This window comes from Protomyctophum bolini (assembly GCF_963924005.1).
Source record: "Protomyctophum bolini genome assembly, chromosome: 24".
Lineage (NCBI taxonomy): Eukaryota > Metazoa > Chordata > Actinopteri > Myctophiformes > Myctophidae > Protomyctophum > Protomyctophum bolini.
This window is the reverse complement of record NC_137885.1, coordinates 10,716,030-10,740,021: the sequence shown is the minus strand read 5'-3', so window position 1 is coordinate 10,740,021 and position 23,992 is coordinate 10,716,030. Positions and strand designations below refer to the sequence as shown.

The 23,992-nt window shown below is 42.1% G+C and overlaps 2 protein-coding genes across 2 annotated transcripts; one reads left to right on the top strand and one right to left on the bottom strand.

Annotated features, from left to right (window-relative positions):
- Positions 1-1,470, bottom strand: LOC308311735 (EF-hand domain-containing protein 1-like; the record flags this gene model as incomplete). The annotated part of the gene is made up of 1 exon (XM_080758520.1): positions 1-1,470. The coding sequence occupies one exon, from the start codon at positions 1,468-1,470 to the stop codon at positions 1-3; it is 1,470 nt and encodes a 489-aa protein (XP_080614646.1).
- A 5,339-nt stretch (positions 1,471-6,809) lies between these two features.
- On the top strand, positions 6,810-23,691 carry LOC308311912 (uncharacterized protein). The gene is made up of 19 exons (XM_080758706.1): positions 6,810-6,873; positions 7,612-7,719; positions 9,571-9,803; positions 10,568-10,708; positions 11,552-11,635; positions 12,287-12,406; positions 13,156-13,218; positions 13,935-14,013; positions 14,168-14,390; positions 15,360-17,100; positions 17,201-17,368; positions 17,886-18,053; positions 18,547-18,720; positions 19,095-19,268; positions 19,505-19,678; positions 20,108-20,281; positions 21,983-22,150; positions 22,257-22,303; positions 22,652-23,691. The coding sequence occupies exons 3-19, from the start codon at positions 9,601-9,603 to the stop codon at positions 23,188-23,190; spliced, it is 4,440 nt and encodes a 1,479-aa protein (XP_080614832.1). The 5' UTR covers positions 6,810-6,873; positions 7,612-7,719; positions 9,571-9,600; the 3' UTR covers positions 23,191-23,691.
- Positions 23,692-23,992: the final 301 nt, after the last annotated feature.

The window sequence follows — 23,992 nt, the reverse complement described above, 5'->3', positions numbered from 1 at the left end:
TCACGGTGAAAGCTGTGGTACGTCGTCGTCACAACAACCCTCTCCGGTTTCAGACGCCTCTTTGTCCGTAATCATGCCACCCAGCTTCCTCCGCAGGGACTCCAGGGTCTCGGGGGGGACCTCGTCCGCGATGGACTCCATGTACTTCAGCACGTAGAGGTCGGCGTCCTCCAGGATGAAGCGGTTTCCGAAGACGTCCACAGTGGATCCGATGGCAAAGTCGTGCGGCGTGTAGTACACGGGGTACTCCACGGAGCTGCCGTGCTTGGGGACGCGCGTCTTGCTCAGGAACATGCCGCCGACGATCCCGCGGATGGGCCGCTCGTAGATGTTGATCGTGTCGTTGGCCAGGAAGTAAGACAGGATGAAGAAGCGACCCTCGTCGTTGACATTCTTGGAGTCCAGCCTGGCGACGTAGCGCAGCTCTTTCTTGTCCATGTCCATCATCTTAACGTAGTCCTTTTTGGGGCGCTTCGGAAACAGAGGATTCACGCAGTTCTCGAAAGTGTCCTCGAGTGAGCCAAAACCATTGTAGCGAGGCATCTCCCTCGACAAGTCACTCACCTTCTTCTGTGGCATCTCCTTGGGCCTTAGGGTAATGCTTGGGTGTTTCTTCTCATAGAAGCCTTTGGTGAAGTCGTCACATGTGTACAGTGTGAAGGTACGGCCCAGGATCTCCACCTTCTCCCCGACCTTGAAGTCTTTGGGAGAGAAATATTCAATCACTTCCCGTTTGGTGACTTCCAGCACACAGCTAGGGAAAGTTTTTTTAACTTCCTTGGCGAGCCTCTGCCTCTTCAGCAGGACAGGGAAGTTGTCTCGGCCGTTGTTTGGCTCCTGGACCTCCAGGATCTCCACGCTGTCGTCTGCGAGGTAATACTGAATGGTCACGGGCCTGGCTTCAGTCGGAACGTCACTGCAGTCCCACGTGGCAAAGAAACGCAATACCTTGCGGTCTAGCGTGAGGAACTGCTTCAATCGGTCAAAGTCTGGTGGTGTGGTAAAGCAGCGGTCGGGTTGGAGACGATGTGTGATGTAAGGATCTATCGGAGTTTGCTCTGGGTCGTTCAAAGCAATGCCTTTGCTCTCCATGAAGTTCCGTGTGAATAGGTCACAGTGCGTGATGCGATATTTGACCCCGTACACCGTTATTTCACAGGCTATGTTCAGGTCGTTCCAGTGGTAGAAATCGCCCCACTCGTTCTTGGGCAGACGCTGGCGTTTGGTCAACTTGCCCTGACACAGTCCCGAGTTCTCCACCTGTGGCTCGATGATGTACATGGTGTCATCCTCCAGATAGTAGTAAATGACTACAGGCCGCACACGGTAGCTCTCCTGCTGCGAGTGCTTCACCTCCTCATAGATGTAGGCATAGAAACGCAGAATCTTCTTGTCCAAGGCCACATAATTCGGCTGCCATGGGGTGTTAGCTGAAAACAGCATATTGCTGGTTTCGGTATTTTTAGACATGGCTGCTTTTACGGTATCTCAGTTACAACCACGTTAATTAAGTTCCTAAAACATCAAAAAGACATGAGGTCAAAATGCAAAAGTATATACGGACAAAAGACCTCGCTCTGTCTTTTATACTCTGGACTGAGGAACTTTGCTGACGTCATCGTGTCTAGCACATGCGTGTGACGTCATCATCATACCCAGAAGGTATGCAGGAACTGGTTGCATTAAACAACATTAAACTCACTCACACCCGGTTTTCTATTCACTTTATGCATGCACATAGCCCTTATAGTGGGTAATATGTGCTGTCACTATAAGCATTTCCCAGTGATTCCCAACGGGCAGTGGTGTAAAGTAACTAAGTACATATACTCAAGTACATGCTTAATTAGTCATCTCATAGGCTACCATTTAAAATGTTTGTTTAAAGTCAACCACTGGTTTGTTATTTAGCAGGCAGTGATTCTCAACCTGGTATAGTCCCTCAACCCCGCTTCTTAGCCTATACTTCTGGCATGAAATGAAGCATAAAACATGGCTGTGAGAGAACAATGCTGTTTAGTTGATTCACTTCAGATAGTCATTTGATTAATGTGAGTCATGTGCTAGCTAGGACACTGACTGAACAGCTGCATACTTTCACTTTCAGTTGTGCCTGAGGATTATTTCTGGGAAATGGCCTGATCTGCTGCAAGCTATAGGCCACCACCCAACTCCAGAGGGGAGCAATTAGAAGTGCAGCAAACATGTTTATCCATGTAGTTCACAATGAGTTAGCCTTGTTAATATTACAGGATAGCAGATAACTAACTGTACGTTGGATTGATATCACATTGACAACACGCAGGAAGAAATAAAGTAGAAGAACGCAAACTCACTTTGGAAGGAATTAAAAGTGTCTTCATGGGGCTTTGGGATTAATGCTTTGGGACAACATAAAGATGTCCAGAGAGAGAGAGAGAGAGGATGGCTTTTCATGAAGTGCAATTTCAAGTTGTCAGTTGCTGCACGGCCATGTGATTTATATATTCTATTTTTATAAACACAGTGTCTTCTGGTGTTAATTAGTCAACAACCAATCTGGGAACCCAACAGCAAAAATAAAAGGAAGAAACAGCACCCTCTTTTTCTTTGAATTGAGCTCTTTAATTGTCTTCACAGATTAGTCTACAACATGCAGACCCACTGCAAGCTGTAAACTGGCCACTTTACCACTGGGCTCTTTTGATCTCTGATAGGCAGAGGAACTTGGTCATGACAACACAAAAAACTTCATTCACGCACTGCAGTAAACATGAAATGCAATCTATTAATGATCAACCATTATAATGTACATGCTAAGATTTATTTCTTGAAGACGCTTGATATCTTAGACAGTCAAAACTTTGTTCACTTTCAAACACCACACGATATAATATTCTCCTATTCTCCTAATAATCTCCTATTTCACATTATGTGGAAGTCTTAAATGTGAAACGCAGACGGCAAAGAAAACAAGTTATCACATGCTGAGAAATGCAAAAATAATTAGAGACAGACATCACGAATGCCTATCTTGAGGGGATGCTTAATCTGAGGAATTTTGTGAGCTTTCCACAGCCAAGTGTATTGAGTATAGAAAATTATGCCAGTGACAGATACACACTTTATCCCTTGGCATGAAACATGGCTCCTTTCTCTACAAAAATCACACCTGTGTGAAGTTTGTGTCTCATGGGAGGCCTGTGGGCAGTTCAGAAACCCATCCACCAGTGACATCACATTGTGTTAATTAAAAGGCCCCCGGGCCGGCGGGGCCGCCAGTTGCCCATGTATTTTCTATATGATATTATTTGTATCCTATCTTGTCAGTACGTGCGTGTAGGTATTTATTTATTTATTGGGTGACATGAATGTTTGCCAAAGGCTGTTTGCCAAAAGCTATTCCATCTACTGTGTGTACCAAATATTTGCATGCTTGTCTGACATAATTGCAGGCAGCTGTGGCAGGGCTTGTGTTGTTTATTTAGCGTGTTCAGTTTAGATGAGGCCGTGGATGCACAGTATGAAACAGTCAGATGGAGTGAGATCAGTAGCTACTCTAGTATACATACTACAAACTAAAAACCAACAGGCTTTCTATGTTGGGGGGGGGGGGGTAAACAATTACCTTAAGAACAGATATACAATTAGTGTTAGTTTAGACGACCAGTTGAAAGACTTTTAAACCCATTTTTCAGTAAATTTTTGAGTGGTGCACTGTTGAGCAGCCTAAACACACACACACACACCCACACACACCCCATCATCATCATTTATCGACCGCGGTCGATATCATGGATTTCACAATGCCACGCCAGACTTTCAGGTCCTCCATTGACGTTTTTAAATCCAGACTTAAAACGCTGTTTTACTCCCAAGCATTCGATTGCCCGTGACCCTGTTTGTGTTTTTAAACAGTAGATTGATTGATTTTTTATATAGTTTGCTTATAATTGTGCTTTCATTGTCTGTAATTTTCTTTTGCTGTGTTCTCTCTATCTGGTGTTGATGAAATGTCTGTACAGCACTTTGGTACAATGAAAATTGTTGTGCTTACTGATGCATGTGTCCCTAGCAATGACATCAGGGAACGACAGTTTTCTACCGCTGGTCTGCTTTGAGGCAGGACTCCAGAGAAGGGAAGATATAACCTGATTGTCAGCAGAGGCCGGAAAACGGAGTTTGTGTATGGCTGCGCAACAGTGACAAACCAACGAGAAGCTATTTTCGTGCAAGCCAGCCATGGGGACAGACCCAGGGACACACATAGCCGTCTATAGGAGTGGTTGCACCACTCAAACAAATAAAATAAGAATTAAAACAGTACATGACAAGCTTGGAAATGCTATTCTAAACAAGCAGGTTTTCAGTGCAGTTTTGAAGGCGGGAGGGAGGGAGCATCCCTGATGTGTTTGGGGAGTGCATTCCAGAGGGCAGGGGTAACATTAATAACAAGCATGATTGTGCTTGTTTGACTTGCAGTTTCAACGGAAGACCGTTTTCAGATCCTATAGCTTGAGCAATGTCCAGACACGTAGTTCTTAGCTACACAACACGAACCCATAAATCACCATCGTCTTGCATGGGTGTGCTTGGGTTAACTTTTATGCACAATCAGGTACTTGCAACTCCGTGCAACTGTTAAGGTCCGGCTCTCAGACCATAACAAAGAAGGGAAACAAGCATGGGATAAATGCAAAAATGTAATTTATTAAATAGAATAATTAAGTTTAAAGTAGAACGAACACGTTTCCAACAAAAACTTGGCAAGGAAAGTAAACTGCCACCACAAACTGAGAACTGATAGACAAACAAACAATATGCCCTGTGTGGCCATGCTCGGGTGTGGCCCAGGTGAAAGAGAGAGAACCACTGGCAAGGTGGCTCTTTTATAGTGATTGGAGGCACTGGCCAGCTGCCTCCAATCCTTGATTGCCACCACTCTCCAACCAGGTCCCATCACACTGAAAGACAGACTATAGTAAAGCACACACAAACCCTGACATAGGCCCTGCAGGGGCCGTCACACTCCCCCCCCCCCCCCCCCCCCCCCCCCTTCAAGACAGGGTCCCAACAGGAACCCTGGACAAAATTACTGCAGTATACCGATTACTGAAAGTATACTTTTAAACATATCAATATAGTCATAGACCTACTTTCAAATAGCCCAGAACCCAACCTCCCTCTAGCCCCTGCTCACATCTATATTAAGCCGTAACCCACACCCCTCTCAGCAACAGGTACCTTTGAAGCAGTTTAAGACAGTAGTGAAAACACAGCAAAAAAATTAAATCATGAACAAGAACTAGTCATGGCTTTGGTCAAGGCAAATGTAAACTTTATCTAGACCTCCAATTTTGACTTTGACTGTGACTTTGTTTAACACACGTGTGTTAAACAAACAAAGTCACAGTCAAAGTCACAAAGTCACAGTCAAAGTCAAAATTGGAGGTCTAGATAAAGTTTACATTTGCCTTGACATAGGCCCTGCATGGGGCCGTCACACAACCATCATCCCAAAATGGCACCGGTCTGCCACTGGTCAGTCCAGACCACTGCAATTTATTGCAACTGCTTGCAAGTTGCTTGCACTTCACACAGGTGTGTGTGTGTGTGTGTGTGTGTGTGTGTGTGTGTGTGTGTGTGTGTGTGTGTGTGTGTGTGTGTGTGTGTGTGTGTGTGTGTGTGTGTGTGTGTGTGTGTGTGTGTGTGTGTGAGAGGTCAAAAGTCAGAACACGAAAGTTGTTCGGCATGAGGAGACACAATGTGTATTGAAGTTTTTTTTTACATGATTGATATGGCATGTTCAGGATCTTCCTGAGGGTAAAACACACATACTGTACCGTATACATACCGTAGTTAGATTCAAGTCAGTGAGTATGATCTACCCACGGTAAACATTCTGCTTTGTGTATTTTACCCTCGGAGAGATCCAACATGTTCTGTGAGTACAGTAGCCTTGGGAAACAAGTCAACAACCCTAACCCGATCCATGTAGATGTAGCCGTTATTTAACTTAAATTAAACGCAGCTCTTCAATCAGACTGCTGTGGTATGTATCTGATGGAACCACAATTCACATTAATAATAGCATAACTGTTTTAAACTAAAACTAAACCTGGGTCTATGTTTCCCCTAAACGGGAACAACGGGACAGGACAGCCATGGGCACCATTCACAGCTGGCACTCTCTGGTAAATAGCTATAGGACTCTGATCTAGCTTAGCAGCATCTATTCTAGAGAGAGGTCTCCTGTTCTTCCTGTGACCACACCTAGTGACTTGGACCATTTGAGGGAGTTCGACGATAGAGCTAAATGATATAGGAATAGTGAAGGAGTAGTGGAAAACAGTAGATCTGAAAGCAAGGTGTGAAGTGACTGACGCATTGTGAGCTTGTAGATCTGCTATTTTCATTAGTTTATTGGGTCCCGGACAGACGTCTAATTTCTCTTTTGCATTGTGAGCTTGTAGATTTTTTTTGTGTATTTTCTGAAGATTTTTACATTTTATACATTTGAAAAGTTGAAACTTCACGTTCTGCACATTGAGTACTTTCTACTTTTGGTACTTTAAGTAGCCTATACATTTTGATATCAATACTTTTACTCCAGTAAAAAAGTTATTCCGTAAAACAAATGTGAGTAACTTTTCCACCACTTACACAACAGGAGAAATACACTAATGTAACCTGACACTTTTTTCAGAGCAGCCTGACGATGCACAGATGTTTTGGAGAGAAATAAGGACGTGACCACTCCCTCATCAAGTCACATGCACACTCTGTCTGCCGTCTGGACGGATGAAGGTGAAGAAACGTTGTCTTCTTTTACAGTGTCTCTCACGCTCTGCACATGGATCAGCTTTGACTTGATCTGCATCTTGAATTCACCAGGTAAGGATCCTAAAAGGGGATGTTTTATGACATGTTTGTGTGGCATTACATTGTATATTATCAATGTATGAATTCTATAGCCTACTGATAATACTCAAATCCACATTTGATGCAGGCCTTGCAGGGTAACATTTTTAATCATATTAAAGTGTATTGTGCTACAATAGGAACATGGTGATATGATAGATAGATAGATAGAAATGGTGTGTTGTTTCATTTCAAGATTGTTGCAGTGTTTTAAAAATGTGTAGTATGTTTTTGACGTGTAGGTCAAAATGTACAGCAATGTTCAGAAACATTTATATTGTATGCTTTATGTGCAGTGATTGCCAAATAGAATAAATAGGCCTAAATAGAATAAATAAAACATCTACATCCATTCCTATAAACACGTGATGTCACAATGTATCATTGGTGTAAAGCAGGGGTACCCACACTTTTTTATTTGAGAGCTAATTTAAAAAATGACCAGGAACAAGATCTATACCCACAGAAGAAAATATTATACCATTGCTGAAAATAGTTTAAATATTTACCCGAGGGGCCTTTGGCATAGCGCCACTGATGTTACGTAATAAGACAAATGCACTTGGAATGGGACATTTTCTTCGTTTTTTGTATTTAATTTGTAATGCTACCGACGTTTGTGCACAGCAACACTCTTGGAAACATTATTGCATTGTGGGTTTGAGCTGACAGGCTGATATACAGTATATGTATTTTTTATATTTAAATTAGGTATTCTTTTTTGGGGGCACGGTGACACAGTCTGTAGTGCTGTTGCCTCACAGCTAGAAGGTCCTGGGTTCGATGTGGAGTTTGCATGTTCTCCCCGTGTCCCCTAGGGTAAGTTTAACTCATGTTGCTATATATGATTAGGTGATGTAAAACAAACGGTGTCAAAACAAACATTAAATTATCTTTATTGTTAATGGCATTTAATGTTTGTGTTAGGGACAAGATTATGTACATTTTCCCTTCATTGTCAATGGCGTTTTTAAAACAAACATTAAACCTGTATATAGGAGCCCTCAAAAAAAAAGAAAGAGAAAAAGAAAAGGAAAAAAGTGGGTACTTTTTCCCCAGCACTGCACTTTGTTCAACTTGTAGGCTAGTATTGATGTGCATCTCATGAGACCAGGATTGCACACAGGTCAGACCGATCATTTGATCCTTAGTGGATGCAAACAACATCAATAAAGACAATAGGACAAAGTTTAACACAGTGTTAACAGTAGATTAACAATCGGCATTCCATTCATGATGAGTCATGCATAAAGTCTCTGTCTGACAGCTTGGATGAATTAACATGATACTGTGGTGGAAAAGGTTTTACTTAAGTAAAAGTATCAATACTGCAATATAGAAATACTCTGTTGCCAGGTTGAGAAAGAGTCAAAAAAGGGATTGGCTTCAAAATGTACTTAAAGTGCCAAAAGTACTCACTGTGCAGAATATCCCATTTCAAGTTTTCAAATGTATAATAATCTTTTGAAAATTGCAGATCTTCAAGCTCACCATGTGCTGCGATGCGACGCATTGTGAGCTTGTAGATCAGCTATTTTCAAATGGACGAGACTGGGGTATGGGACTATAGTTAGTTGTTGTACACTACACACACACATAACCCTGTTCTGCCTGGTGCCTGTATCTTTCTCATTCAATGCGGATATTGTGCACCATCTAGTGGACTCATAATTGTAGTGCAGTAAAAGTAGCCTACAATATAATTGATACTGAGATATAGTGGAATAGATGTTAAAAGTACCCCAAATTTGAGACTTTTACTTAAGTAAAAAGTGTGAATTATTTTTCCACCACTGGTAAAGGTGAATGAATGACACCAAGAGACTTTGCCACAGCAGGAGACCAAGCCACAGATACACATGCACACACTCATGTGGGAGCCATTGGAACACTGGAACCAACAGCCCAATGAAGATTGCTGGAAGACACATTAACCAAATAGACTTGTGGGTCAACTGAAAACAGAGAGAAAGGACACTATTTAAGTCCATGTGGTTATATTCCCTTATCAGTACCATACTGATATAAATATTTTTTTGGCTGAAGTCCATGTGGTTATATTCCCTTATCAGTACCATACTGATATAAATATTTTTGGGTTGCCATAGCCATATAATCAATATGCCGATGTAACATCTCAATCATTAAATCAAATAGTTCCTGTCTCAATGTGTTTCAACATGTACTTGCTTTAATGTTTATTAATTTGTCATTAATTTGTCATTCTATAAATCTCCTGTGGCATGTAAATAATATTTGATTATTCATTTACAAAAACCAAATAACTGTGGACTGTAATGGGAATTTTAGAATGCCAACTACAGTGCCAGATATATGCATTATTGTGTATTTATCTTCTTTCCATTAAGTCTCTTTGCTCACCAATGTGCTCAGTCTAATTCATGCAGCTGTCAATCCAACAGCTAACTTGACTCCTCCACACTGTCAGCAAAGGTATATTTATTTGTGTGTCGCCCTTATGTTTAGCGCAGATCCGTATATGGACATTCAGTGTGGCATCTCTGTTAGGACAAGACTATAAGGACTGTCTGGATGGGCTGATGGAATAGGCAAGGAGGCCTGTTCCTCACTCTCTGTATGTTGTTACTCTGCCGAATCTTCTGAATAAATTCTCAACACTTCACTTCGTCATTCCTTCATCTTTGCAAGATTATTTAATCGACAACAGAACCCACTCTGATGGAGAGAGAGGAGGGGGCCCCAGAGTCTGCACCCACTCTGATGGAGAGAGAGGAGGGGGCCCCAGCGTCTGAACCCACTCTGATGGAGAGAGAGGAGGGGGCCCCAGCGTCTGAACCCACTCTGATGGAGAGAGAGGAGGGGGCCCCAGTGTCTGAACCCACTCTGTCTGGAGAACATGTGGGCCACGCCCAAGCAGAGAGGTAAGGATGAACATCTAGATTTACAGTGGTCTTCAAGTCAAGAGGGGGTCCTCAGAGTTACTACAGGGGGTTTGCCAAATCTCTGTGATTTTGAACCCCAGCATCCCTATTCTGGGGAGAACTTTAGCAGATCTACAAGCTCACAAGATCTACAAGTTGTGAGCTTGTAAGGGTTTCTCAAAGTGGGTTCCGTGATGCAAAACCAGGGGGTGCCTCAGAATACTTTGATAATATTTCGAATTTTCAATTGATCAATATCAATTCAGTGAAAAGTTAAATCTAACTTTTGGGAAACGGACCTGATCAAGTTGCACAGCACAGTAAGCACTGTACTTTTTCTACAGTACACCAAGTCTCTTCACCAAAAATAACCGATCTTCAAGCTCACATTTTCCCCTTCAATTTGCCACTCACTTTATGCATGCACATACCCCCAGTCTATACTTAGTTGCATATACCCATGTCGTGCTCTGCAAATAGAGCAGATCAACAAACTCACAATTAACCTGTCACAAATGTGACACGTTGTGAGCTTGTAGATCTTGCTATTTGTGTGTAAATAAATCAGGCTTTAGGCGTTTCCCATACCACATCATCAAAAACAGTTTGTTTGTCCTTCCTAACCCTACAGCTTTCACATATTATGCTCGTAACACCTGCTTCTATAGTCTGTCATTTATCACCTTGCACACTTACTTGTTGACATATTGTCATGCTTTAGTCAGATGTTTTAATTGTTATCCCCCCCCTCCCAAAAACTAAAGCCACGCGGTGCCAGTGGGCCGAGTGGGTACAAGGATCGGCAGCCTCATCAAGCAGCTCAACCTCACCTCCGAGACCGAGAAGAGGGCAGAGGAAACGGCAACCACCACGTCTGGTGAAAATGCCTCTCGTCCCTCAAGTTGGTGAGTCGGTCGTTTAAAAGCTGTAACTTTCCTCTTCTACTAGTGTTGATTTTGACATTTTACTCATCTCACTGAAATCTTAGGCTTAGTATTAGTCTAGTTTTAGTCGACTAAATATCATAAGATTTTAGTCATTTTTTACTAAAAAAATATTTTGGCGGGCCCTATATGGCGGCGTAATGGCTGATTTTAGTCCTGATTACATGCCGAATATCTCCGATCTACACGCTCACAACCTTGTGTGATGTCTGATTTTACACTTGGTTGAGTGGCTGTTGATTAACTCAGATGAGAATAAGCTGATGATAAGATGGTTACCATTGTCTTAGCACAGTGCCAGAGTGCCCCTAAAGTCACACGACGCTTACTCACACTCACAGTCACAGGAAGCAACAATCAAATGCATAGACAGTCGGCCCGTATAAAATAAATGGGAAGAAGAAGGTATAGGTGACTCCCGCTCCGTGATCACTGAGAGAGGGACTCCATGTCACCAATACCAATGTAATGTTTCTTACCAATAAATTGACCCGAAGGAAGATGAACCGCCTGGACCTTCCAGCCTTTCTTCAGCACAGACCTTGGATTTCACCACCAATGTATATAAAGAAAAAGCGTTTAAACTTTAAATTCCTTTAAAATATGTAGACATACAAGCTTCTAGATTAGCTATTTTCTCTACTTTGGTAGGACACTGTTGTATGTATCATTTATGATGTGCTATGTCTACTGTACAAACTTTTAATTTGGAGTCGAGTGACGGGACGGGACTGTGGATTCCACGTGGACTGTACGGTTCAATGAAAAATAAAGTAAATAGTGTTTATCTTCTCTTTGCACCAGGGTTCAACAGAAGAGTCCAGAGTCTCCTGCGCCCAGCTGTGACTCCATGCAGAGTGACGATGAACAGTACTCTACTGATCAGAGGTAAAAATGTTGATTTAGCCTCGTGATTGTGTGTGTGCGCACGGGTGCCTGCCTTCTTTTAATGTCAATTTAGATGAATGTCTCAATTTAAATTAACATCAAGACTGTTCACCCCCATGCTAGCTGCATGCTCTCCCTGCACTCCTCCTTGTGCTCTTTCATGAATGTTTATAATACATTATAGACATGGGAAAAGTGTTGATTTTGACAGCAACTTTTCATGTGGTTTTAATCATAGTCTTTTGAATGAAATTCCATTTTGTTTTTGTCATATTTTAGTCATCTGAAAGGTTGTTGATGTTATTCTACTACTACTAGTCTACGGGGTGGTGGTGGCTCCGGGGTAGAGTGGCCCTTGAACAAGACACTGAACTGGCTAGAATAGCGCGTTCCTTCCACGTGCTACGTCCAACCGGGGAAACTCCCCGCTGTCAGGTGAAAAAAAACGGCTTGGACTCTTCATGCATTGAAGGAAGGAAGCATGAGGTCAGTTTGTTGCTCTCCCCAGGTTGCCAGAGGGAGTGTAGCGGACAGGATTACATTAGACAATTGACACTGGGTGAAAAAAAAAGAAAAACTGTAAAAAGAATCGTGGGATAAACAAAAAAAGAAAGTGTTCCAAATGTTTCATGTTGGATTTCATCCTGTCAGGGTCCATCAGGAGAAACCAGAGTCTCCTGCAGCCTGTAGCGGCCCCATGGAGAGTGACCAGTCCTCGTGTGACCGTACAGAGGTCAACAATGAACCCGAGGCTACAACTGCTGAGGAAAGGTCTGCAGTTGAAAGAGAAGAGAGCTAAACTAACGCTAACAGGGCACCTCAATGTAAAATTGGCTATTTTGTCCAAAATGTAAACATGATTAGAACTTGCTTCAACAAAGGTCTAATATTTCTACAATTGCTAGAAAACAGTGTATGTCCACGTTGTACCATGTATATTCACATCATTGTATACTTTACATTACTTAAGACCATTGTTTTAATATTCTATTTTTTCAACATTTTGGATTTCTTTACATTGAGGTGCCCAGATGTCCCTAGTGCCCACCTATCCTGGCTGTATCCAAACGAACAGGAAACTATTAGAGTGGGAAACTATTGAACTATGACCCACAACTTAAGTGTTAATTTGCACGCGTCATAAGTGGGGGAGGGGGGTTGTATTGTTCTCACATTTATAAATGTATATATTGTCGCTGTCGGGGCAGAAATTAACCTCTTATCTCCACATTTTAGCTTTTTATTTGTCTCCTGTTAAGATGCCTTACTTTGTCATACCACAGCGTCACACGAAATGAAAGTAACAACAAAGAAGGACAAATCTACAGCTATTTATTTTTAATTTAAATCCTGAAAAGCTTTGGACATGTTTCCACCCGTTAGCAACGTTATGTTGGTGTTAACCAAATGTGGGCTTGCAGTGAACTGAGTGCGTGTGCGTGTGCGTGTGCGTGTGTGCGTGTGTGTGTGTGTGTGTGTGTGTGTGTGTGTGTGTGTGTGTGTGTGTGTGTGTGTGCCAGCAGTCAGTTGAAGAGAAGCATGGCAAAGCGGTGGGGAAAATCTAATCGTCTTCAGCGAAGAAGGTACCGTAAATAACCTTTTCATCCAAAGCACTCCCGAATGGCATTGTTACTTTATAGAACTTTGCATTTATGTCATATTAACGACATGTAATCAATGTAAATCTTTCCCCATAATAAGATACAGTATGTCACGTGTCACAAGGAAAACTTGAGAGAATAGGTTTCCATTATGACGGGTTGAAAATAACTTCATACATTTCAGATTTAACATCCTATATTAGGCAAAAATGTCAAACTTTCCTTACGCTTTAAGTATCATGTGACAAATGATGACATGATGTCAAACTAGGGGGGTTTCATGATTCTGAATCCATTCCAAGCATTCGTTTTGCACAAAAAAACACTCGTCCTTGGGCTAAAAACGGCCATAGCCGTCTTGACAACTGTGATGAGGTCAGCACAAATGTGATGAGGTCAGCACATTTTGGGCAAGTGGCTATGGCTGTTTTTAGCCCAAGGAGTGTTTTTGTGCAAAACTAATGCAAAATCATGAAAACCCCCTAGTTTGACATGTCACATGCTACTTAAAGCATAAGGAAAGTTTGACATTTTTGCCTTTTATAGGATGTCAATGTTAGGGTCACATATAAATCCCTATAAAAACATTGCTCAATACTGACAGCTGGTCAGCAGGTGGATTTATGAATGCATGTATATAGACAATATTTTTGGCCAATAAAAAAAGACTATATACCAAATGCGATGTTTCCCCACAGAAACCACCAAGAGAGCTCCCAGGATGACAGTGGTCAGTCTTCTCAGGAGCAACAAACAGACCTGGCATCCACATTTAAGGCGAGTCAGTGTAAAACAACACCTTTTCTACATTTTCTACCACAGAGTATAAACTAAATGAAAAATGGTTAGTTGTTCGGAATAGACACAATATCTAAAATGTACTTTTGAATCCAGGATTATCGAAATGTAACTTTATCATTTTGCATTTCAGCTGCTGGAGGAGAATCTCGGCGAGTTCTTGAAGGACGACCTGGAGTGGATCCAAAAGGTTCTTACGACGGATTTCCCAGAATGCTTAGAGTGTTTGAGGGAGGAGGAGTCGGTGGATGGTGCGGAGGAGCAGAGGAGGAGATTCAGAGAGGCCGTTCTGGAGATCACACAGTGCTTCCTGAGGAGTCTGAGGCAGGATGACCTGGCTGACAATCTGGAGAGCAGTAAGACAGTCTTTATTCACTACTACTTGTTTACTTAAGTAAAAGTATCAATATGGCAATGTAGAAATACTCTGTTACAAGTAAAAGTTCGGAATTAGAAATTGATTTGAGTAAAAGTCAAAATGATCACTATCAAAAATGTCTTAACGTCCTAAAAGTAGAAAGTACTCATCATTATGCAGAATGTCCCATTTCACTGTTTTATTCATTATAATTGTATGACAATCTTTTGAAAATAGCAGATCTACAAGCTCACAATGCATCCCATCACGGGACATATAGGATCTGAAGTGGTTAATGTACATTTTGTAATAATAATCAAAATCTACAAAGTAACTCGTAACAGGATGTGGATGTAGTGGAATCGAGGTAAGTACTAGTACTTGAGTAAATGTAGGCCTACTTATTCTTTTACACCACTGAGGAGAACAGTAAAACCTTCTGTAACCTTCGTTCTCTGAAGGAGACTATCTCTCCACATCGACGTTGCTCGTAAGCGATGTTGATCAAGTAAAACCAGTGCAATCACGCACACCTGGGCCTTATATACCCGTGCGTAGTCTTTCCAATTTCCAGTACTGTACTTTTACTTCTACTCCACTACATTTCAGAGGCAAATATTGTACTACACTACAGTACATTTATTCGAAAACCTTAGTTACTATACTTCACTTTGTAGATTTGGATTATTATTACAAAACATATATTAACCACAGCCCTATACTGTATATATTTTGGCCATTTGAAAATAGCCGATCTACAAGCTCACAATGCGTCGCATCGATCGGCTTTGAAAAGTTGAAAACTGGAAATGTGACATTCTGCATAATGAGTACTTTGTACTTTTGTACATTTTCATGCCAATACTTGTACTTTTACTTAAGTAAAACATTTTAGTACTTTTTCCAACACTGCTCATTTGAGGACCACATTTACCATAACATTGGTGTCCTCTCTCTGTTCATTTAGAAACTCTCGCTCCTGTGTGGCAGCAACAACTCAAGTCTATTCTGATGAAGAAGTTTCAGTACAACTCGACACTTCTGAACGAGCACTTCACCGAGCCCCGCATCGCAGAGGTCAGGACTAGAGAGGCCAATAATGAGCATGAAGTCAAACAGATTGAGACGGCGTCCAGCAAGGAGACTGGTCTGGTCAGGACACCATCCAGAACAGAAACAACAATGAAATTGGATGACGTCTATACACCTTTACCTGGACAAGATAGAATCAGAACAGTGTTGATGAAGGGAGATGCTGGCATGGGTAAAACAGCCCTAACTCAGAAGTACGCTTCGGACTGGGCAGAAGGCAAAACCAAACCGAATATGCACTTCATGTTTCCATTCACTTTCCGAGAGCTGAATTTGATGAAGGACAAGAAGTTCAGCTTGGTGCAACTCCTTCATCACTCTTTTGGTGAAATCGAGGCAGCAGGAATATGCACTTTAAAGGGGTCCCGAGTTGCTTTCAGCTTTGATGGATTAGATGAATGTAGGCTTCCTCTTGATTTCCAGAACAATGAGATTTGGACTGATGTTACGAAGCCAACCTCAGTGGATGTTCTCCTTACAAACCTCATTCAGGGAAACCTCCTTCCCTCTGCTTTCATCTGGATAACTACACGGCCTGCAGCTGCCAATCGGATACCCTCGCAGTATGTTGACAGGGTGATAGAGGTGAAAGGATTCACTGAATCCCAGATGGAGGAGTACTTCATGAAGAGTTGCAGTGATGAAAAGAAGGCCAAGGCAATCATCGCACACATCAAAACATCACGAAGCCTCCAGACCATGTGTCAGTTTCCACTCTTCTGTTGCATCCTTGATGCAGTCCTGGAGAACATGTTGAGAACGTCAAAGAAAGGAGTGCTGCCAAATAGCCAGACTGAGATGTTCATCCACTTCATGGCGCTTCAGTGTGATCCAGACAATAGCCAGGGCATTCTGTCTCTGGCAAGAATGGCTTTTGAACAGCTGGATAAGGGCAACCGGATCTTCAGTGAAGCAGACCTGACAGAGTGTGGCATTGATATCAGAGATGCATCAGTGTACTCAGGAGTGTTGACACAGATCTTTAAAGAGGAGCATGGGTCGGAGGACAGGGTGTTCTTCTTTGTACATCTGAGCATTCAGGAGTTTCTGGCTGCGCTTTATGTTTTCCTCCAATTCGTCAACACTGGTGTCAACCTTCTCTCAGATCCACAGGCAACCAAGCGGCCCAAGTCAAAAAACCCTCAGATAAATCAGCTCTACAAGAGTGCTGTAGACAAGGCCTTACAGAGTCCAAATGGACACCTGAACGGCTTCCTTCGTTTCCTGCTCGGTCTCTCGTTGGAGACCAATCAGCCATTCCTACAAAGACTACTGGAACGTACAGAAAGTATCCCAGAGAAGTCACAGACCAATCAGGAAACGGTTGAGTACATCAAGAAAAAGATCAGAGGCAACCCCACTATAGAAAGAAGTATCAATCTGTTCCACTGCCTGAATGAGCTGAATGATCACTCTCTGGAGAAGGAGATCCAACAGTACCTGAGGCCGGGAAGTCTCTCCACCGGCAAACTTTCTCCCTCTCAGTGGTCGGCTCTCGTCTTCATGTTGCTGACATCAGGAGAGGAGCTGGACGTATTTGATCTGAAGAAATACTCTGCTTCCGAAGAGGCTCTTCTGAAGCTGCTGCCAGTTGTTGAAGCCTCCAATACAGCTCTGTAGGTCAACTGATAACTGGATACTTGTATTATATTAAGTCATCTTTCTTTTCAGGTTAGAAAATAACATAAATTGATGTTATCGCTATTGTTTCTTCAGGCTGAGCGGCTGTAACCTCTCAAAGAGAAGCTTTGAGGCAATAGCATCTATTCTCACCTCCAACTCCTCTAGACTGCGAGTGTTGGACTTGAGTAACACTGATCTGCAGGATTCAGTGCAGCTGTTCTCTGCACTCCGGAGTCCACACTGTAGACTGGAGACACTCAGGTCAGTATTCATGAAACTATACGGGCTGCCTGGGGTGGCACCTGTCAGCGGGGAGTGTTTGGCGGGAGGAGTAGGACGAAGGCTCTACGTCCTCCTGGCGGGGGCTCCTCACTGTCAGTGTCAGGTGAGTCAGTAGGAAACGACAACAGTGACAAATGTGTGTGGGGAGGAATCAATTGGCAAACAACTACATTTGGAGGAAAAGGGGTAAAAAATTATTTGAAAAAATCATGAAACTGAATTAGATGACCATTCATATCCTGACTTAATACACGTGGAGTTTCCCCTGATGAATTGAGTTATTGTTGTTTTCTGATCTCGTGGGTTGGAGGAAAATCCTGTCAATAACAAATGTAAATAATTTAAAATATGTGAATAGCTTTTCATGCATTATTGCCACTTGCCAGTGGACCTGACACTGTTAACCTCATAACCAGTCTTACTTACTAAGGATAAATCATGAAACTCAGTAAAGTGACCTTGAAAACACAACATGTTTTCTATTTCATTTCTATAGGCTGACTGGCTGTAAGCTCTCACATGAATGGTGTAAGGAGTTATCATCGGTTCTCAGCTCCATTTCCTCTAGTCTGGTAGAATTGGACCTGAGCAACAACGATCTGCAGGATTCAGTGCAGCTGTTCTCTGCACTCCGGAGTCCACACTGTAGACTGGAGACACTCAGGTCAGTATTCATGAAACTATACGGGCTGCCTGGGGTGCCTGCCAGAGAACTTGCTCTCTGCGGAACTATGGGGTCCATACTGTAAACTGCGGACTCTCGGGTCAGTATGAACACATACAGTATATCCTGACTCGGTGGGGCGGTGGGAAATCTGAATCGATTTCTATTTGTTAAAGTAAATACATATTTAGGCTATACTTTGATTCCTTTATCATTACCAGAGTATTGGGGACCGCTAGGTGGCCCTCACATCTACAGTAGAGTTCAGGCAGAACTATTTAACAGATAGACATACAAACAAAATGATGGTGTGAAAACAATTCAAATAATTTGATCATTTCAATCGAGTTAATAATCACTAATTGAAACATTTTAATATAACATTACATTTGTAAAACGTGCTTTTAAAAAAACTAATAACTGTATACATTGAATATTAAATGATGTGGTCTTTTACAGAAAAACATAGATTTTATCACTAATGTTTCTTTAGGCTGAGCGGTTGTAAGCTTTCAGAGAGGTGCTGTAAGGAGTTATCTGCAGTGCTCAGCTCCAGCTCCACTAGCCTGACAGAATTGGACCTCAGTAACAACGATTTGCAGGATTCCGGTGTACAGCTGCTGTGTGCTGCCCTGGGGAGTCCAAACTGTAGACTGAAGACACTCAGGTCAATATTCTTGAAGCTGTTGAACAGATGAAAAGATTCATATCCTGACTGCACATAGTTAAATCTGATAAATTTACTTTTATTTTTTCTGGATTTGGTGATGGCAGACAATATTGTAAATAATATAAATATATTACAAATGTTTGTTCTTAATGCAAGGCAACAGTGTGGAATATAGACCAGTGAAGGATATCATGAATGCGCTCACTCCCACTGAGTCCTCTAATAAAAAGTGAAGCTAAAATTGTGTGCTGACTTCCAGTGAAGCCCTAATAACTAGAAATGTCACGTGATCTTTCTTTTACAAGAAAAAAAAGAATATATATATAAAATACAAACATTACATTGATCCTGTATCACTAATGTTTCTTCAGGCTGAGTGGCTGCAGCCTCTCGGAGAAATGTTGTAAGGAGTTGTCGTCCGTCCTCAGCTCCAACTCCTCTAGTCTGAGAGAATTGAACCTGGGCTACAATGATTTGCAACAATCAGGTGTGACTCTGCTCTTTGATGGACTGGCCAATCCACAAAGTAGACTTGAGACACTCAGGTCAGTATTCCTGAAACGGCTCAAGATTCAAGAGATTGAATTGTCACACTCAATCATACAAGTATGTTTTAAAAATGACTGTTTATGCTAAGCTCATTTTTTGGGGGGTATAGGCTAAGAGACAATAGCAATCGTAAATAATATTAAACTTACACAGAAACAGGAAGAACAAAGCTAAAGTGCAAATATCAAGGTTTCCAATTCAGCATCCATTTTCTCCACTCATTTCTCTTCAGGCTGAGTGGCTGTAAGCTTTCAGGGAGTTGCTGTGAGGAGCTATCCGCAGCTCTCAGCTCCAACTCTTCTAGTTTGAGAGAACTAGACCTCAACAACAACGATTTGCAGGATTCTGGAGTGAAATCGCTCTGCGCTGGACTCAGGAGTCCACATTGCAGACTGCAGACTCTCAGGCGAGTATTCCTGTTCAACAGATGAGCAAGGCAGGAAAGGCTGTAGTTGTAGGGGGGGCAGTGGGGGCATAAGGAGCACAGCTCAAAGACAATTGAAACAGGGAGATAGACCATGGACACAAACAAAGGAATGCTAGGAATTTATTTCGTACCTGGCCTTCACGTGCATCGGAATCAGTTTGTCAGCTTGTAGTTGTGTGCAACAGATGAGAGTACATTAGGTCAATGTAGCAGTGCGTTCACGTGATGTTATTGACAGTATAGTTTGCCAGGGTGTAGCTGAGTGCATCTGATATTACTCAGAAGTTAACGGTGAAAATTATTATTATTATTAAAGACAAGGAATGAATTACATTTAAATGAGCATAAGTGATCACAGAACAAAAGGTATTAACATTGTATTTGTCAATGTCACTAATGTTTCTTCAGACTGAGTGGCTGTGGCCTGTCAGAGGGGTGCTGTAAAGAGTTATCCGCAGTTCTCGTCTCCAACTCCACTAGTTTGAGAGAACTGGATCTCAGCAACAACGATCTGCGCGATCCAGGTGTAAAACTTCTGTGTGGTGGACTGGGGAGTTCACACTGTAGACTGGAGGCACTCAGGTTAGTATTCCTGAACCACAGACGCTCTTTGAAAAGGCAGAAAATAGCTGTAGTTTGATTGAAAACTTGTTTACATCAGGGTCCTCCATTTTCAATTAATCAGAATTAAGAATAGTTGTCCTTCTTCACTCATATATGTGAATTTAGGGCAACATTCCATTATGTTGCTTGACACCACGCACCACCGTGATTCACCATTTTGTCAAACAGACTGAATTGTTTCTGTTCAACTGATTTGATCATTTCCCCCTCAGAGGTAATGCTAGAATCATAGAATGATCAGCAATACAATAGTTTTCCTTAACCTTTTCTCTATTTTCTAGTCACTGTGAACTGCTTCCAAATTCCAATGTCCTCTTTTCTCCTCCTTATTGCTTCTGTTGTTAGGAGCATAAAATGCTTCTTGATAAAATGAATGACAAAGCATACCATTTGGTGTTTGTATAGTTGAAAGTAACTGCTTTATCAACATTACACAAAATTAACGTAACACATGACTAATGACAGATATTACATGAGAACATGTCTCATTTACTAACTTTGCAACGTGTAAGAAAACGCTGAAATCTGGACTTAACTTCTGTTTAGTTTTAGTTTTAAATTTAGAGGCAGTTAAAGATGTATCACCTATTTGTCACATATCATCAGTTTCAATACAGAGTGGAGGGGCCATGTGAGTTCTCTGTGTTAGACAACTTGATCTTCTCATTCCTGTGCTGTGAATGACAGAAAACTGGCTCGATCTCTGACAGATAAACACATCATAAGTGCAGGCTATTGTATTTTACAATAAGCATTACTTATGTGTTATATATTATACATATTGAATAATCCTCCATACTGTCGATGTCGACTAAATCTGTTGACTGTGCGTGTGTGTGTGTGTGTGTGTGTCAGGGGTCAATGTGAGGTCAATCACCCAGACCTGCAGCTGGGTGATTGACCTCACTCAGCTCAGCTGTGAGAAACAAAAGAGTTCCATTGAATGGAATGTCTACTCTGGAGCGTCACACACACACACACGCACGCACGCACACACACACACACACACACACACACACACACACACACACACACACACACACACACACACACACACACATGGTGACAGCATCTTTTTCCTAGCAGAGATGGTATTTAGAATCAAATTAATCTATTTTCAAATGTATTGGCGCTTCTTAAACAAAAATAGGATCTCTCATACCAACTGGGAGTTACAGGGGGTCCTCAGCTAAAGGATAGTTATGATCCAAATGGTCTGTAACTCTGAGAGTGTACATACTATGGGTATACCAATTTCCCTGTACATTTGTACACTCTTTAGTGAGTTAAATTAACTTTGAATTTGCAATATACATTGGGGTCCCAGAGATAGAAATGGGGGACAGTAGCCTAATTCAGGTGAAACTGGGGGTCTTTGAAATAAAAATGGCTGAAAATCACTGCTAGTGCCGTAAAGATATTCTCTTATGTTGGTCCCCGGCATATATCTGGGGTCCGCGGGCTAATGAGTGTCAATTCGGGGGTCCTTGACATGAAAAGGTCCAGGAACCACTGTTGTAGGCTACAAGTGTAATACCACTAATGAATGTAAAAAATCAATTACATATGGGTGCTCTTTAAATTTTGGTGGGTAATTTTTTTCTGGTGTGTGTGTGTGTGTGTGTGTGCGCGTGCATCTGCGTGTGTGTGTGTGTGTAGCTTATCAGGCTGTCTCGTCTCAGAAGAAGGCTGCGCTTCTCTGGCCTCAGCTCTGAGATCCAACCCTTCCCATTTAAGAGAGTTGGACCTGAGCTACAATCAATACAATCAAACAATAGTGAAGATGTTGTCTGATGGACTGAAGGATCTGAAACTCAAGACTCTCAAGTATGCAAAGACTCGATGTAGTAGTGTTGTAAAATCCTTATGAATCATTGTTTCTATTATCGAAGACAATATGGCAGGGCTGACTTTGTTTTTCCTCCATCCCCAGTGTCAACCATGGTGGAGTTGCGAGGCTGAAATCAGGTTTGAGGAAGTGTAAGTGTGTTTTCTGTTTTATTCATGATTAAATCAAAGCATAACGCATGCAGCTGATTACCTGATAAGATCAGTCATAGCAGCAGGGAGAATAAAACATAAGAAAGGTACAGGTACTGTAAGAGAGAAATTGACAGAAATGAAATTACATGTTGGTTGTTTTGCTCGACTGTGAATTGTGTTGCTGCGGATGACCGTCTACAATATTTGCAGTTTTTGGTCACATATTCATGTGAAAATGATTAATTGATATTAAATATTGATTGACACAAAATTTATTTATGGTAGTAGTAGATGTTATATTTGATTGTAAACTGGTTCTGCTTTGTTTCTTGTTCTCTCCATCAGATGCCTGTGAACTCACACTGGACCAAAACACCATAAACAGAAGGCTCTCTCTGTCGGAGAAGAACAGAAAGGTGACCCGTGTGAAGGAAAAGCAGCCGTATTCTGATCATCCAGACAGATTTGATAAGGAACAGGTCATGTGTAGCGAGGGTCTGACTGGACGTTGTTACTGGGAGGTAGAGTGCAGTGGACTTGTCTCAACAGCAGCGACGCACAGAGCAATCAACAGAAGAGATCTGGGTGCCGTCGGTCTGTTTGGAAACAACGACAAGTCCTGGAGTCTGGTGTTCGATGGTATCCATGGCAACAGTTACACTGTCTGTCACAACGGGAAGACTATTGTCCTCCCTGTTCCTCCCTCCTCCTTCTCCAACCGAATAGGAGTGTATCTGGACTGGCCTGCTGGCACTCTGTCCTTCTACAGCGTCGCTGCTGACACACTGACACACCGGTACACCTACCAGTCCACTTTCACTGAACCCCTCTACCCCGGGTTCTGGTTTGGTTCTGTCTCCTCTGTGTCGCTGTGTACGTTATAAAGGTAGCTGCACACCGCACCGACGTCGGCCGCGGAAGGAGTTGGATAGTCTCCTGCCGACAACTTCTGCACTGCGCTATCGATGTGTCGGGAACTAGCCGGGCCTTCTTGTCAGATGTCGATCGCCAACCGGTCTTGTTTGCTAAGCCGTTGTGCTGAACTTAAATGCTAGTTTGTCTATGCTAGTCTGAGGAACACTCTCACTGCTACCGAAATGACAATTCACGCTGTAGGCCTGCCCTACAGTATCGCACACGGATGGGAGAAACATTTTCATGAATTGATTGGAAGAGCCATAGAGAAAGTTAGGGAAACTAAACTATGATTGATAATTAGAGAGCAATATAGTCAACTAAGTCAAGGAGGTGGATGAGTGATCACTGATCAGGACGGTGAAACTTTTCTCTGATCTCTAATTAATTCTGTGTTAAAGCTCTATTGTTGTCATTGCTCTATTGTCATTATTGTCATTTCTTTGTGAATTAAATGTTATTTTGTCCAATCTGTGTGGTGGAGTATGGTAATACAATATAATTAACTTAAACAATTGGATTTGTGCACAGCAGGCTGCTGTCAGCAGCCATATTGGAAAGAAATTGTGCCTCACAATGAGACCTTAAGGCTCTATTCCATTTAGCACAGTGGTCCTCAAACTCTTTTAATTTCAATGACACAAATGACTTCGAGAGTGTACAAATGGAACCAAATTTGGTTTCCATTTCCATTTGTATAGTCTCAGAGTTACACACCCATAAGGGCCATGTTTGGAACCCCCTCAAGGAACCACGAGGCTTGCCTGGATC

Bases quoted from the DNA above. Each gene is read 5' to 3' on its own strand.
- LOC308311912 (XM_080758706.1), top strand. From the start codon at position 9,601: ATGGAGAGAGAGGAGGGGGCCCCAGAGTCTGCACCCACTCTGATGGAG. The intron at 22,151-22,256 runs GTATGCAAAGAC...CTCCATCCCCAG, and splicing joins CTGAAACTCAAGACTCTCAA to TGTCAACCATGGTGGAGTTG. The intron at 22,304-22,651 runs GTAAGTGTGTTT...TCTCTCCATCAG, and splicing joins GAAATCAGGTTTGAGGAAGT to ATGCCTGTGAACTCACACTG.